We start from the raw sequence: 16,840 nt of genomic DNA, 5'->3' as shown, positions 1-16,840 counted from the left end.
TAAGAGAATAAATTAGCACATAGAAGGATCATGTGTGGGAGAGAATGGTATTGTCTGGAGGGCCCTCTCCACAGTTCACTTTTGTGAGTTAGACAGACTATCATGATGTGGAGCTAGGAATTATTACAGTCTAAGGCATGCAATGGATCTTTATTAGCCCAGTATAGGTAATACAGATTCAACACTATCAATGTCCTTAGGGAGCACCAAAGCCCCAATACTAGAACCATCAAACAGGAGGTTTTGTCTTGACTGAAGTTCTCTCTATTCACAATTTCTACCTCCCCTACCAAATTTTTTGAATTAGTACCTCATTAAAAATTAAGCAGCTTATATCAAAGTTTCTTAACGCCAATCCTTATAACCCTCAACCGATCATCTATGTTTTGAGGATTTCATTAAAAGGAATCTGGTTAAACAACTTTCTCATCGTCTCTGCACCACTACTACGTGGTCCTGTCTGAGATGCCTAAGATGGTACCTGCTAATATCAAACTCACTGGCTACAAATCTTTAATACAGATAACATTACTGCAATTAAGCTAGTATGCCGGTTATTTGTGGGTTGACAGCTTCCATCAGAAGCACCTGAGACAGTTCTTTTATATGACCAGATGTCACTGAGTGCTTACTACAACTAAAGCAAATTCTCAAAATATGACCTGCTGGGGGTATGTGAGGATGGTGGACTGGAAATACGGTTTTTACATGGCCTAGACAGTGGAAGTGGAGTTTTAACAGAGAACCCTCATATATTTCCATATCTATGTCTGATGTTGTTGTTGTGGAAACTGAAGAAAGATAAAAAAGGCCTTGTGTTTTTTCCTTCTCTCCATTTTCTTGTATGTTTCTCTGTGCTGTTGCCTAATTTGCTTGTTAATACTGTTGCTATGGCAGTGCGCATTCTGTAACCTGAATGACCTGCTGCACACAGGTATTACACTCCAGCAGATTCTCCAGCGACCACCTCTTTCTTCCTTTTTCTCTCCCTCTCCCCCTTTGGTCCTATCTATGGTGTAATGGATGCACTTATGGTAACCCAGCGAGATGTTCTGTTGTGCTTGATCTAACCATGTGGTTGTCAGGTATGAGTAAAACATGGTTCTGTCAAGCACCATGGAACGTCACGCAGCTTTCTACAGCATGGCAAGCTGCTGATGCTTGTGCACCTAGGATGTACACCCAGCCTCGCTGTCGGCGGAGGGCATGACCTTCCTGTATTGGCAAACCTTCCATCTGCAACAAGGCTGATAAAAGGAAAGTCAAATTAACCCAGTATGATCTGGAAGTAGCTATAACCGAGCACCCCCTGCTCAGATAATATCATTTGTGTCTTAATTGTGCTAGTGCATTATGACTAATTCTCAAAAAGTTGATTAATTGATGATGCTTGTGATAATTTAAAAGACAGCTCCACCTATCTACCATTGTTTTGACAAGACTGAATTTTTTTTTTTTTTCAGGCAACAATTATTTAATACCTTTCTTGTCTTTTTATGCATATATAGACTCTTGAACTCTCCGTTGTGCCTATTGCCTAGTAGTAAAATATTGGTAGTAACAGTCTTGTCTGCCTTAAGTAATCTACAGCTGATGGTAAAATGTTATTAGAAATGCAATACTGTCCTCATTTATAAATGCAAGGGAACATTTGATCCCAGCAGTCTGTTGTCTACATCAATTGGCTGCTTTTTTTTTTTTTTTGGCAATAAGGCATGTGAGAAAGATAGGGAGAATCTGATTGATTTCTGTAGGCAACATGAACTCTAAAACAATTTACACTATATACTAGGCATTCTCTTCACTGGGGTACATTTTGTCAGTTACAACATCACCAGCAGACCTTGAATATTTCTCACAGGACACAATGGATACTTCGAAAGCCTGTATACACATAATGAACCAAAATAGTTGAAATTTAATTGTTACCTACTGGAAATAATACAATAATGCATGTTTCTAATAGATATAAATGAATTAAACCTCAACACTAATATGTGACAATAGAAAATCATTGGATATGTTAGAAGTCATACATGAGCCACTGAACTGGACCAGCAGAACGTACAGCTGTGAAAAGCTTGGATAACATATGTGTCCCTGTCATGTCTACCCAGTAATGTTCTATTTTTCCAGTTCCTCTGAAGCCTATGTACAGATCCTTTTGTGTGTGCTCAAGCCACAACCTGTCTGTCTCTAAAGCATGGAAATGATACACAACTTTTTGTCCTTATACCGCTCTTGTGCCTTATATGGAATTTCACTGACAGTGACCTTTGCTAATGCCACAAACTTTTGGTGTGACTTTTGTCTGTTAACATGCTCCACAGGTACGGAAGACTACAGGTCCAAACTAAGTGGAGATTGTTTTGCTGACCTGGCATGTCCAGAGAAGTGTCGATGTGAAGGAACCACTGTAGATTGTTCAAACCAGAAGCTCACTAAAATCCCAGACCACATTCCCCAATACATAGCTGAGCTGTAAGTATAAAACGCTCTGCATTTTTGTACTTTGTGTACATACCTATATTTACAGCTGATCAGTAATTTCTTGATACTATTTATTATGGCGCTGTAACTGCTCATACCTAAAACTGGCCATAAATGAACAGGTTTCTAGTAACAAATGACTAGATCGTCAGAAGACACCATCACCAGGGATGCATCTCCACTATTTAATTAGAGGCAATTTCACCATACTGTCTGAGCCAATGATGTGGAGCACTTGTTTATCCCCAATTGGTCATCAAAAGATGAACAGATATTCAACTGTTCCATCTCAGCATATCCTGACTGATGTGATTCCTGCCTCTCAGGTCCAACAATACAATTCGTGTGGCATGCATTACCAAATTAGATTAAACATGTAAAGGCCCGTACACACGTACCGATCGTCGGCATACAAACGTCGGTGGACGAAGGATCTGCCGATTGTACGCGTGTTAGTATGGTGCCTCCGACAGATGTCTGCGCACAATCCGCGGACAAAAGTCTTTCTTGCAAACATGAAAATTTTTGTATGCCGACACCAGAACGGACGATTGTTCGCCTGTCAGTACACAATTCGGCCGACAGACCGCAGATTTGCAAGACTGGGCATGCTCAGAAAATAGAAAACACAGGGAAAGTTAACCATTACATGACATCACTTCTGCAGTCGGCGGACAAAATTCTTGTGCTGTCCTTGTGCTGTCTTTGCACTTTTCAGCAGACACCGACATCCCGGGGAGAAAAGAGGAACATTTGTATGCCGACCATCGGTACGTGTGTACAGGGCTTAATGCTCAGCTTTTTTTTGAGTCTTCAGCACAAGCGCCAGTCCCTAATAACACATTTTCAAAGCCACTGCATCCGTTTGGTGTGTTACCGATTGTGCACACTGTGCAAAAATATTTAAGTCTCATTGCCATTTTCAATCATCTGAGACATTAAACTATATGTAAATCATTAATATATATATTTATTTTTATTCTGTACAAATCCACCCCTTTATCTATTTTTTAATTCATACATTTCATCTAATTTTCTCATCATACCAATTTTCACTTATTCTATATCCACTTTTCAGCACAAATATTTATTATTTATTTGTATTATCTTTTAACATTGCACATTCAATAGGAAGACACATAGGATGCACTGGACACTTTATTCATAGTGGTGATTTATTTTGTATGTATCTATAACGCCTAAATTTTGGACATATAGAAACATCAGCAGTTTTTGGCAGCGCCATACACCTTCCCCCTCCTTTCTCTTCATATGTAAATCATTACCTTGTAAAACAACCCATTTAGTTTAAAGTAGAAATAAAATTTCCAGTATATAAAATGTTATGTAAACAACATCCATGGTAGAAAATTGTACAACTCTTGAGCTAGTTAGGTTAGCCAAAAACAGTGCAATGTTATCCTTTTTTACATTCACTTGCCTGAAAAATTCTTGCAGTGGGACAATGGTACTGCTGAATAAATATCTTTGTTGACACACAGCTCAAATATGTTATGCTTCTTGTCAAAATTTGTATTAGTAAGATTTTATCCGCCATTTCTGATTATTATGGGTTTGTGAGCTGAGAATTGGCACTAAAGGATAAGAACGTCATAGAAATATAAAAGTCTTTTTCCCCATTCAATAAAGTCTGAGTTAAAAGAGACTCTTAGCAGTGTAAGTTTCTTATTTAGGTGGTAAATGGGGTGATATAATAGAATAAATCTAGGGAAGGAATGGATGAATTCATGTAGAATAAAGGAACATGCAGTCCCATCTAGTAGCAGTTGAGAACTAGAAAACATGTTGGGCAATATCTGTTTATACAAGTATATACCTATGTAATAGCTATAAACACCAGCTGTGATTTATACCTTTAAAGGGCTGAGGCCGTTTTGTTCCCAGTTATAAATGTGAATAATGTACTGGTTACATTTGTACAACTGTAAACATCAGTTTGTAACCGAAAGATAACAAAATTTGTTTCTCATTTATTTTGGCATTGATTTTGTATATTTGTTCTGTTTTCCATTTAGACGTCTCAACAATAATGAGTTTACAGTTATAGAAGCAACTGGAATCTTTAAGAAGCTCCCACAGCTGCGGAAAATGTAGGTCTCAGTTTTTGTTGTTTTCTTTCAAAAGCTAGTATGTATTACATATTGTGTGTTCAATCCCAGAGAGGCAGCCGGGACATGGTTAAAGTAGTAGCACTGTCAAGACATTGTCAGCAGTTAGCGTGTAAAGCCCAGATAAAGGCAACATATTTCTCCTGCTGTTTAGCTCTCCTAAGTCATTAACTAACCCCACTTCATTAACTAATTTCTAATTAAACAAAGTTACATATACTAATATAACATAGTTCCATATACTAGTAGAATGGTTTGTTGTCTTATTCATAGCATCATTGTCTGCAAGTACAACTAGAAGGAGATTCCACCCTTCTCATTTCTCCCTTCCTCCCTCCTATCATTTCCTTCCTTCCTCCTATCCTTTCCTTCCTTCCTTCTCCTCCCTTTGCATGCTTTCTTACTCTTTCTTTCTTGAATCCTTTTCTCCCTAACTTTCTATCTTTCTTTATTTGCTCATTTTCTCCCTACCTTCCTTTCTTCTCTCTCCTCTCTTCTTACCTTTTCTTCTCTTCTCTCTTCTTCTCTTCTCTTGTTTCTTCTCTTCTCTTTTCTTCTCCTCGTCTCTTCTCCTCTTTATTTGTGCTATTCTCTTCTCTTTTCTCTCTTCTTTCTCCTCTTTTCTTTCTCTCCTCTCCTCTCATCCCTACATGCTATTCTTCTTTTATTTACCCCCTCCCTCTATTCTTTCCTTTTTTGTTCTTTACTCCCTTCCTCTTCCTCCTTCCTCTTCCTCCTTCCTCTCCCTCCTTCCTCTCCCCCCTTCCTCTCCCCCCTTCCTCTCCCTCCTTCCTCTCCCTCCTTCCTCTTCCTCCTTCTTCTTCCTCCTTCCTCTCCCTCCTTCCTATCCCTCCTTCCTCTTCCTCCTTCCTCTCCCTCCTTCCTCTCCCTCCTTCCTTTCCCTCCTTCCTCTCCCTCCTTCCTCTTCCTCCTTCCTCTCCCTCCTTCCTCTTCCTCCTTCCTCTCCCTCCTTCCTCTCCCTCCTTCCTCTTCCTCCTTCCTCTTTCTTCTTTTTATTTCTCCTTCCTCTGTCTCCCCTCCCCCCCCCCCTTCTTACTCTTTGCCTTCATTCTCTCTTTTGCTTTCTCTCGTAAAAAGACGATTTACTTGAATTCTATTTACAATAAAGTAAATGCTATATAATGGAGCACAGCAAGAAAAAAGAAAATTGAAAGATTTCAATCAAATGTATCTTCTTTCACACATAAAAAGCATCACACTGGCTTTGGAAAGATAGCTGCCTTTACAATGTTTAACTTGGCTTTTACCAACAAGGAACAAGGTTAAAAGATAGATTGTGTTTATTTTCTCCACTTCTAGAAGATGAAAAGTGCATGCCTAGTTTCTAGGCCATTACCTAAGCCCTAAAAGCAAGATAATTCAGAGATTCTCACATATTTTATTTATTTATACGGTACAAGTTCATCATTATCATTTGTTATGTTGACTTTTTTTGAGCTTCGTGTTTTCTTTGATAACTTTTGTGTGAAGATAGAATTGCCAGGCAGTTCAGGGCAATGGGTTCTGTGAGTTAGCACTACAAGATGTTTCAAACACTCACTTCACATGCTTTCAAAGCGCAAAAACTTAATGCGCTGTTCACAAAAACATTTTCCAATTCAGATCAGTTCCTGCAGTTTACAGTCCAATGTCTTTTTAACAGTCACAGTTATACACAAAATTCTAGGGCCAATTTTGGCAGTATAAGGTTAAGAAGCTTTATGGGAAAATCTACCCAATCACAGGAAAAATATGCAAACTATATGTTTGGATATGAAGCAAGAACATCGGCCCCGCAAGGCACCATCCAGGCCCTAAATGGCAATTGGGCACACTTGGCTCTTACCAGGAGGGTTGCTGTATCTTAGACTTGTGTAGGTTGTTGTGCATTCAGCATTATTTTAAATGTAATTTCAAATAATATATAAATTATAAATAAATATATATAAATAATATAAAATATATATATAAATAAATAATAGATAAATTCTTTAGGTGTGGTTCACCAGTTCTTTAATACAATAGAGAGTCCTAATGTAAGAAAGTGCTATGATGGGTTTTGAACACTTTTCTCACAAAAATTTGGCCTGGTATGCTGTGCTTGTCAGAGATACTTTTTATTGCCAGTCTCAAACTTGCACTGACAGTGATGACCAATGTGCTACCATCATAATACTTATCCCCAATTTGTGTTAATGTGCAAAGTATATTACTGCCTATACTTCCAAAACACTGTTTCTATTACTTCTCCAGATTTATATATACAGGTACTGAATGCAAAGCACATCTGACACATGTGTAGCTCCATGTTGCTTTCTGTTCATCTTTGAATTGCTCTTCCAGCAATGGAAGTGAATGGGCTTGCAATGTTAAGCACAAGTGTGTGCAACCATTTAGTTTAGTATATCCTTTCCGGTCAAGCATGTGAGGGCAATTGGTTGAGGTCAAGAAAACACACCCATGCCAATGTTGAGAGCCAGGCACTCTGCCAGATAGCATAGCCTGATTTATAGACATGACTACAGTAGCAGTACAGCTTGCCTAAACTACAATCCTAAGCCAGTGCAGTGGTGAGTGCCTGTGCTAAGCTCTCTCCCATCAGCATGCTCCCTTTCAGCGCATGTGCCTGCAGCATAGCATTTAGCTTGACTGCCTCTTAATGCTAATTCTCATTCTAGCAGTCATAGTGCTGTTGTATAGCGCATTACAGGATGATGATACAAAGTCAATAAGACTAGTTGAATTTTAAAATAAATTTGATATATATATTTTTTTTAATTTGATATTTTTATTAAACGCCCAACTACATTCATTGATGTTTTTCTATATCTTTCAACTTCATCATTAATGAAAGTATAATTAGGTTTACAATGATACCCAGATGGCATGACTGTATTATAAAAGCTAGATTAATAGAAGGTCAGCACATAGAGTGATCAATTTATGTTCTAGGACTAAATATCTTTAATGTTGTTATTTGCACAGTTGTGCATAGTACACATTTAAAGCATTACTAAACCAACAAAAGTAAATGCATTCTGTAATTGCAGTAAAGCATGCTTGTTATACTCACTGTGAAACCTAAGGGGTTAATCCTCTGCATTGTGTAAAAAGGATGTTTGATCCTGTCTTCTCTTATTCTCCCCTTTTTCACTTTCCCCTAACAATCTCCTGATAAGACAGAGCCTTTGGAGTCAGACTGCACATGCTCAGTTTGGTGTGTATTGCTAGAGAGTTTTGTTTCTTGGGTGGGTGCATGTGATTGGCACAGGGCCAATCAGCACTGTCCCGACAGAGGATCAGGGGTCCTAAAGCCTCATAGGACAGTCAGGGTAGAATGAAAACTCCTCCTACAAGCTTTAACCAGGCACTGGTAGAAGTCACAAGACTGCTATATACTGCTGATGAGAAATGGTATTTAGAAGTTTATATTTACAAAAATACTGGCATTTCTTTGTTCTGTGTACTGTGGGAGATCAGATATAGTGAATGCAGGGTCCTGGGTTTAGTAACACTTTAGGCAAACACATCATTTCCAAGCCAGCACAGATCTTCCCACAGTTGACAGGGTGGATCAAAGTTATGTGTGCTTACATATTCTGCTCACCAGCAAGGGTTATTTAATTTACATTGTGTTCATATGATCATTTTCCAAGTGTTTCCACTTTGTTGTGTTGGCATTGTATTTAGTGTATTTTTCTATGTTCTTTAATTTTGCGTTATTTTTAGAAACCTAAGCAATAACAAGATTACTGATATTGAAGAAGGGGCCTTTGAGGGAGCCAATGGAGTTAATGAGCTCATCCTGACAAGCAACCGAATAGAGAATGTTCACCATAAAATGTTTAAAGGCCTGGATGGACTAAAATCTCTGTACGTATTTTCATATCTAATCCTGGCTTCCATTAGAGTAACTAATCAGAACCTGCTGAAAAATGGGTATGGCATATTAATATTTTTTAAGGAGCCCTTTGAAAAATCTCATCTGTTGCAGATAAGGATAAGCAATGTTTTAAATATCATGGAACCAACATCAGCCTTTGCTATTTAGGATTGATCCCACTTGCACTCTGAATTTCAGCATTGTTAATAGAAATCCTTGCAAAGGCCAACGTGGGTTATACTGTATGGTTTACATGTTGATTTTTTTAATTCAGCTTAGCCAACCATTTTTGCAGATGTACTTAAAGGAACAAAAAATTGAAATCTCTTCTTTCATCAGTCATGATCAGTGATCTGTATTGCTGCAATTTCTACATTAAACTAGGCCAAGAAGCCCACACCCCTCACCCAGACAGACCGGCATGACCAATCAGAAGCTAGTAGAAGCAAAAATAGTCTGTGTGATCATCAAGTTTATTATTGTACAGGATTTATATAGCGCCAACAGTTTGTGCAGCTCTTTACAATACAAAACCTCCTGCTCTCTAGCTCCCTCATCACCTCCTCCCATGCTCGCCTCCAGGACTTTTCCAGAGCCTCTCCAATCCTATGGAACTCCTTACCCTTATATGTCCGATTATCTCCTACTCTATTAGCTTTTTGGCAATCTCTGAGAACCCTCCTTTTCAGAGAAGCCTATCCTACCCACACCTAACAAATGTACCTCCATTTTCTCCATCAGCCCATCCCCCACGGTTATTGCCTTTTTTTTCACTTGACCCTCCCTTCTAGATTGTAAGCTCTAACGAACAGGGCCCTCTAGTTCCTCCTGTTTTGAATTGTATTGTAACTGTATTGTCTTCCCTCACATTGTAAAGCGCTGCGCAAACTGTTGGCGCATTATAAATCATGTATAATAATAATAAAGGGATACAATACATCAACAATACAATATCAAGTTGATTGATCCACTTTTTCTGTATCTAGTAACTCTTAAGAAATGGAAAATGAGGAGGTCAACATGATTTGCCCCTGCTTGGTGACTTAGTACTGAAACCAGTGGGATAGTATTAGAGCCAGGCAAGTAGAATTTTCAGCAGGAGGTAAGCAGTGGTGGCACCATGTAGAGCTGCACGATTCTGGCCAAAATGAGAATCACGATTTTTTAGCTTGGAATAAAGATCACGATTCTCTCACGATTCTCTGTGTAACAAAAAACAATTGGGATAACTTTACTGTTACATTTTTTTTTATTCATTAAAGTTTATTAATTGCGTTTGAAAGACTGCTGCGCAAATACAGTGTGACATAAAATATTACAACAATCGCCATTTTATTCTGTAGGGTCTCTGCTAAAAAAATATATAAAATGTTTGGGGGTTCTAAGTACTTTTCTAGCAAAAAAAATGATTTTAACTTGCAAGCAGCAAGTGTCAGAGAAAGGTCTAGTCTTTAAGAGGTTAAACTTCCTTTCTCCCTGGCAGAGGGAAGGAAAAGATACAATGTAATCATTTTGTTTATAGTTACTGGGAGACTTTAATGCTGATAGGCGTTTGCGGGAGGAAAGATACAATGTAATCATTTTGTTTATAGTTACTGGGAGTTTTCCACATCTGTTTTCTCTGCTCCCTCAGCTATGCAAAGAATCGAGAATATGTCAGGTTTAGATCGTCAGGGGGGGGTGAATCGAGATCGCGATTTTCATACGATTAATCGTGCAGCTCTAGCACCATGGCAGGTTTATTCCTCCATGTTGCATACTTTTTCAGGTATACTTATGCACGCAAACTAATTGTTTATGGGAGCTTCATTATTATCTGTATAGGACAACAGCGTATAATAAAAACTGTTATATGTACTGTATATCCAGTTGGGAAATCTTCGCATAAAGAGGAGCTAATTCCAGAGCTGGTGTAGTTACACTGCAGGGTAGTGTTCTGAAGATTTATCAGTGACTGTGGTGTAAATGATTGAGTCCAGGCACCTTGGGTATATCCTAGGCAGGATCAATTTTAAAATTCTGCTCTACAGCCTGTTTATAACACTGTGCATATAACAAAGCTGAATCTTTTTTTTATATTTCCTCTTTTGCAGGATGCTGAGAAGTAATCACATTAGCTGTGTGAATAATGACAGTTTTACTGGCCTGAGCTCTGTGCGATTACTTTCTCTGTATGACAATCAGATTGTCACAGTTGCCCCTGGTGCATTCGACACATTGCATTCCCTGTCTACACTGTAAGTAATATCTTAAAGTACAGAATGTTCATACCTTTGTGTGACCTTCCTCTGAATAACTATCTTCTTAATACTGGAATTATATAGGAAACCCCATCAGCCTTGGTTGGAGGCTCCTGCTGTACTAAGTGGGAGTTTTGCTAAACCTGTAACTTGTTCACTGTGCAGAAAGTACAGCTCTAGCCATGCCATTTGCCATATTGATGGTAAAGATCACTCAAAATAACTTTCACTGCCTATTTAATTGGGGTGTGTAAATTACAATAACCCATGGTAACCAATCAGATTTGTTTACATTTTTAATCAGTTTGTTATAAAATGTAAAGAATGGGAAAAAATGGAAATGGACTTTCTAGGCACAATAGAGTTAGAATAAAAAACTTTTATTGTTGATTGACATAAAATCAAGAAAGGGAACCCCCTAGAAAGGGAGATAATATTTGGACAAAATACATGAAAAAAAACACAACAAAATACACCTTGCCAATAGGTATAAGCATATAAAAGTGGTTTAACAATAATTGCATATATGAACAAAGTAGTAAAGGAGGATGCTATACGTTACATCCTACATGACTCGAGGACGATGTCAAGGATAACGCAGAGCGTCCTCTGGTGTGGTAAGTACAACTTTTGCACATAAGGGAAGGTTCATGTAGCCAGGTGCCCTACATGTTTCGCTCAAAATTTCAAGCTTCTTCCGGAGCTACTGATATACAAGTTCCCTGTAGAGGCTAATGTGTGTTCACAGTAGCCAAGATTGTAAACAAAAAAGGTAGACAAAATATCTCGAACGTATACGGGGGATGATCTGCTGAGGTAAGTCTGATAAATGATATTGCTGTAGACAGGTTAGACAAAGTATTTGTCTTAGTAGGGACAAGGGCCAAAATGCGGTAACCAATAAGGAACGAAGTCACAGTTAAAGGGCTTGAGCCGGGATGGGACTAATCCCTCTGATAGAAAGGAGCTTGCAATGTATCATCAATAGATAGCCTCATAGCATAGCAGATCATATCCCCCGGTGGGCATAAACCACCATAAGTCCATTTCCATTTTTTCCCATTCTTGACAATTTTCAGGATGTGGCACATTGTTCCCTTACTATATTGCGCCCCTATTCTTGCTGCATTAGTGTTGGCGCATTAGACTTGTTCACTGTTATAAAATGTAACCCTAATGAGCAGGGTTATAGTCAAAGTCCTATAGCCTGTTGTGCTATCAACTGCAAATCTGTAGATGTTGAAGGATGTGAATGAATAAACAATACAATTAGAATAAGACTTGTTAATACAAAGACAATTATCCAACTTGGATCTTATAATATCAGTATTGTACTGGACAGAAACAACATTGGAAATTTGACTCATTATGACTCCAGGAAGAGTCAGATCCCTAGCACAGCCTGCCCCCTTCTTGCATGTCATAGCCCTCTCCTCTTCTGGGAGTGTCCAGTTACTCTCAAGCTCCTCCAAACCTCATCTCCCTTCATAAGTTTTTTTGTAACTGCCAGGGTGGAGCAAAAGGGAATACTTGAGTGATGGTTCTGAGTCTGCTGGGACAGCTTACCTTACTTTCAAGATGGTGGCACCCAGCGGCAGTCTCAGGGCTTTTGAATGTCTACACAAGGGAGGTTTTTAGGGTAAATAACATGCATGAAATATATAAAATCCACATACACATTTATGTTGTTGAAACAATTGGTCTAGAAACAGTACTCTCTAAGAGCTGAGTGCATTTTTGGCAAATCATCAGGTATTTTTCTGCCCTTGCAGGGTCTGTAAAAGAGAAGTATGGCCAAGCTTTTTTGGCCATACGTCTTTTGTGGGTCACAGGAGTGCACTTACTTTTGCTATCTTGTGACCCAGATTCAGCAGACATGGCAGAGCTTCTTCAGGCTTGGGAAGGATCCCAACAATATTGTTAGCATCCACCTGGCTGCTGGATTGACAGCTGGCTCTGCCTGTCAGCATGCAGCCGGTGCCCTCCCCTGGCACTGCAGTGAGCACTGGAGGGGCAGAGCACAGAGCAATGACTGACAGTCACTGCTCTGTGCTCTGCTCAGTTCTCAGTCTGCCTAATCAGTGGTCATGTGATCCCTCAGTTCTTTGCCTTAGGGCTGATGTGGGACAGCTGTGACATCACATCGATTATTAGTTGAGTCGAATGTTTATTTTTTTTAAAGCCCCAAACTTATCCTTAAAAACATTTTAAAACAGAAAAATGCAAATGTACCCCAGAGATGTACTGCATATGTCTTTTTCCAACATATATACTTTAATGCACTTTATCCCCTAAATATACCCTGCATTCCAGTGAAAAATGTAGGGATTAGTTGTTTCTGTTAAAAAAAAAAAAATGTAGAGGTCTGGTATTTTTCAGTTAAAGAGAGGCCTTGCAAATAAACAGAAATAGAGTGGGAGAATGGGAGAGTAAAATAGAATACAGTAGAGATAGGAAAATAAGGAACTGAATTGGAAGCAAGAAAACAAAGAATTAGGAGTAGAAAAAAAAGAAATGTGAGATTAAAAAAAAAAAAAAAACTAATAGGAACAAGATAGAGAAAGCAGTGCAGTTACAAGAAAGGCTGAGAATAAGAAAAAATAGAATTAAATTAAACTGAGGTACAAAAGGTTTAGATCAATGGGACTGCTTCCATAATTTTAAAATAGACACAAAAATGTTAACCACCTAGGCGGTAATCCCGAGCGTGACTCGGGGTGGATTTTTCATTGCAGGATCGGTAACCCCGAGTCACGCTCGGGGTGGATTGCAGAGAGCGCAGCGGTGTTCTCTTACCTTATCCTGGCGATCCAGCGATGATCTCTCATTGCTGAGATCGCCAGCCGAGAGTCCCGCCGCTCCTCCGTCCACCGTCGGTCTGATCACTTCCTAGTTCCGTTCCCTGCAGCAGCAATGCTGCATGGGAGCGGAACTAGGGAGGGAAATTCAAAAAACGTTGCACAAAACACATTTTATATTATATATATATATATATATATATATATATATGCATGCATATATATATATATATATATGCTGTGAGGGATTAGCTCGGTGGCGGGTGTGGATGACCCCTTGGGGGGTGCGTTTTCCCAGAGAGGTAGCCGACAAGTGCTTGCAAACAAACAGTGTGGTTTATTAAATGGTGTTTTCTTCACCAGGCTGTATGCAGCAAAACATCCAAAATAAAATAAAACAGAAAATAAATCCTTGCCTCTGTGGGCGGCTACCTTCTCACAACTGGAACCTGCCTAAGTGTCTGTCTCCAACCTACCGTCGGGCAGACTTCCTTGTCCTACAGTGGACACTCAATAGTCCTTTTATAATAGTTTCACAGGGCAACACAGTCCTTTTGTTTCTTTCACACAGAAACACTTCGTCTTCTCACCTTTGAGACGTATTCACCCTTGGTTACCGTCCCGGGCACACATCACTCCGGGGGGTCTTCTCCCAGGCCCACACATCCTGTCGGGAGGCACACGCTGACTGTCCTCCTGCTCCCAGCCCACATGGCTTCAGGATGCAGCTTCTGGAGGCAGCAAACAATAGGACTTTCTCTAAACAAATTATAGAGCCTTAACTCCCTCATTCTGAACAGGTGAAGGCCTTTCAACTTCCTGCTGGCTAGCTCTGTAGCCAACACCCTAAATTAATTAATGGACTTCTCAATCAGGTGGAAATGTATCTCCTTCCTGTGACTACATTCCCAGATTTAGCTGACTTCCTGTCACATACCCCCCCCTCTTGTTTCAACCCTAGGGTTGGGACACATATTTCCAGGCACGCATGTGTCAGGCACTGCTGACTCACTGATAAGCCTCCTATTATCCTCAAGCTTCCGGATGAAACTGTTTTGTCATCTTCATTGACGGATTTCTCATAAATGCCACACAGTTTGTCTCTCATCTCATATACACATTCTTCAACTGCATTTTTGGCATCATTTTGCTCCTTCTCGTTTCTGTCATCTTCATTGACAGCTTTCTCATAAATGTCAGACAGCTTGTCCCTCATAACCGTCTGTCCAATCCACCATGGAGGACCGTGATCCATAGGCAACTCAATTGGGCTAGTCTTAATGTCTTCAACATTCTTAAGACGCCTCTCTCTGCAATCCATAAATGTTTTCCACAAAACTTTGAGAACCTTTGCTTCACTAAGCTTTGTTCCAAGTAGGGACTCTTGACATCCCTCTGTGACTTGAGTTGCCTCTCCATACATCTGTACACAATCATTGACTTTTTGTTGTAAAAGGGAATGATCTTCCTTCTTGAGCTTTGCTTGCTCTAAGATGCTGTGCAGAGGATTTTCCAATTGAGACAACAGGCTGTCACACATTTCTTCAAAGTGACCCCTGTTCCTTTTCCCAGAGATATCAATATCATTCACCAAACATTTCATATTCATAGGCAGATCTGAAGCATTTGCACTCATCAACTTCTTAAACTTTTCGCCCTCCTGAGCGAGTCGCAGTAAAGGCCTACTATTTGATTTGATATTCAGTTTATATTTCTTGCCAAACTCTTCACAGAAGAAGCCAACCAGAACATCATCAACTTTCCTTCCACCAACATAGGGGTCAAAGGCAACAACACAGTTGAACCCAGCGATCTGGGTGGTATCCATTATAGACCTCCTCTCTGCATCAGTGAAGAAGCATGGAACTGCAACACATTCTTTTACAGGTTTCTTCAATGCACTTTCTGCTGAACTATTTGACCGCTCAAAGTCACCTGGTTCCTTTTCTCTATCTGAATTCCACATGGAATGCATCTCAAGATCACGATCAAACTTCTGCCACCCGTCTTTCACCAGTTCCATTTTGGAAACACTCCCTGAAAGGCACTTATTCATTTGCTTCACGTTTTCACCAACAGCCTTAGTTTTCTCCACTAGGTGGCGTTTGCTTTTTTCTCCCAGATTTATATCACTTGCTTTAGTTTTCTCCGCTTTAGTTTTCTCCACTAGGTTTTCAGCCTGAACTGAGAAATCATCACATTTCTTACACAGCTCCTTTGTTTGCTGAAGTTCTAATGATACATTTTCCAATGCTTGAAGTTTTTGAAGGAACGGTTTATTCCAAAGGGGTGATTCAAGCCACATGTCATCACATTTCTGAGGCTCACTCAGGACAGACCCCAAAACACTGATCCTTTTAAAAACTGCATCAGGCACACTATCCCCTCTTTGGGACAGATCCTCTGTTGCCTGGAATTCCTCTTCCAGTTCCTGCAACGGAATCTTCATCTCTTCTACTTGCTGTTCTAAGGCTCGCTTAGACTTTTCTAGCTCCTGAACGCTTTTCACAACATCATCCTTGGAGCTGACCAATTCTTCCATTTCTGTACGCAGCTGTTTAACACTTTCTAGTTCAGCCTTACACTCTAGAGCTTCCTCCAAAGAGCGAGCCAAGAACAGGGCTTTGCTCTCGTTATCACGCACCTCCGTTTCTGCACGTGCGCGTTCTTCTGCATATTTTGCAGACACAGTCTTCTCTTCACCAAGCATCTGATCAAACTTCTTTTTCACATCTTCAACACACTGTAATGAACCAACGCTTTCTTCCATGCGTTTTTTCATATCCGCTATCTGAGCTTGCAATGTTGCGACTTGTTCTGATAGGTTTTTCTTTGCTTCCGCCTCCTCTTTTAATTGTTCCAGGAAGCCATTTTTCTCATCTTCCATTTGTTTGAGCTTTGTGCTAAAACTCAGCCTTTGACACCTCTCTTCCTGTAAGAGTTCCTGCGTGTCTTGCAGCTGCGATTCCAAGATAGAAAAATCTTCCGCAATTTCTCTAGATTTTCTGTCTGCTTGAGAAAGCTGATTTGTAACATTGTCCAACTCAACCTGCAGTCGGTTTGCCTTCTCTGACAGCTTAGCACACAATCGGTCACCTTCTGACACCTTGACTTGCGATTCCAGAAGCTGTGCCTCTACTTTTTCCCTCTTATGTTCACAATCTCCTTTTCCCTGCATAAGAGCCTTCACCTCATTGGCTAGTTTCTGGGAATGAGACTGTAATTCTGCCACACAGGCTTCTTTCTCCTTTAACTGCTGCTGGAAACGTTGGGCTTCACCTTTCCAACTTTCACAGTCTG

The 16,840-nt window shown here is 39.8% G+C and overlaps 1 protein-coding gene across 3 annotated transcripts in view; it reads left to right on the top strand.

Annotated features, from left to right (window-relative positions):
• SLIT2 (slit guidance ligand 2) overlaps positions 1-16,840 on the top strand; it is a 415,524-nt gene that overhangs the window by 345,265 nt on the left and 53,419 nt on the right. For all 3 annotated transcript variants that reach the window (XM_082243064.1, XM_082243065.1, XM_082243066.1), the window contains exons 15-18: positions 2,331-2,481; positions 4,527-4,601; positions 8,349-8,492; positions 10,596-10,739. In XM_082243064.1, coding sequence (XP_082099190.1) covers positions 2,331-2,481; positions 4,527-4,601; positions 8,349-8,492; positions 10,596-10,739 — 514 coding nt within the window. The remainder of the gene's footprint in view (positions 1-2,330; positions 2,482-4,526; positions 4,602-8,348; positions 8,493-10,595; positions 10,740-16,840) is intronic.

Source organism: Pelophylax lessonae, assembly GCF_965119305.1.
Source record: "Pelophylax lessonae genome assembly, chromosome: 1".
NCBI classification, from domain to species: domain Eukaryota; kingdom Metazoa; phylum Chordata; class Amphibia; order Anura; family Ranidae; genus Pelophylax; species Pelophylax lessonae.
The sequence above is the reverse complement of the archived record's forward strand: the minus strand, read 5'-3'. Positions and strand labels throughout refer to the sequence as shown.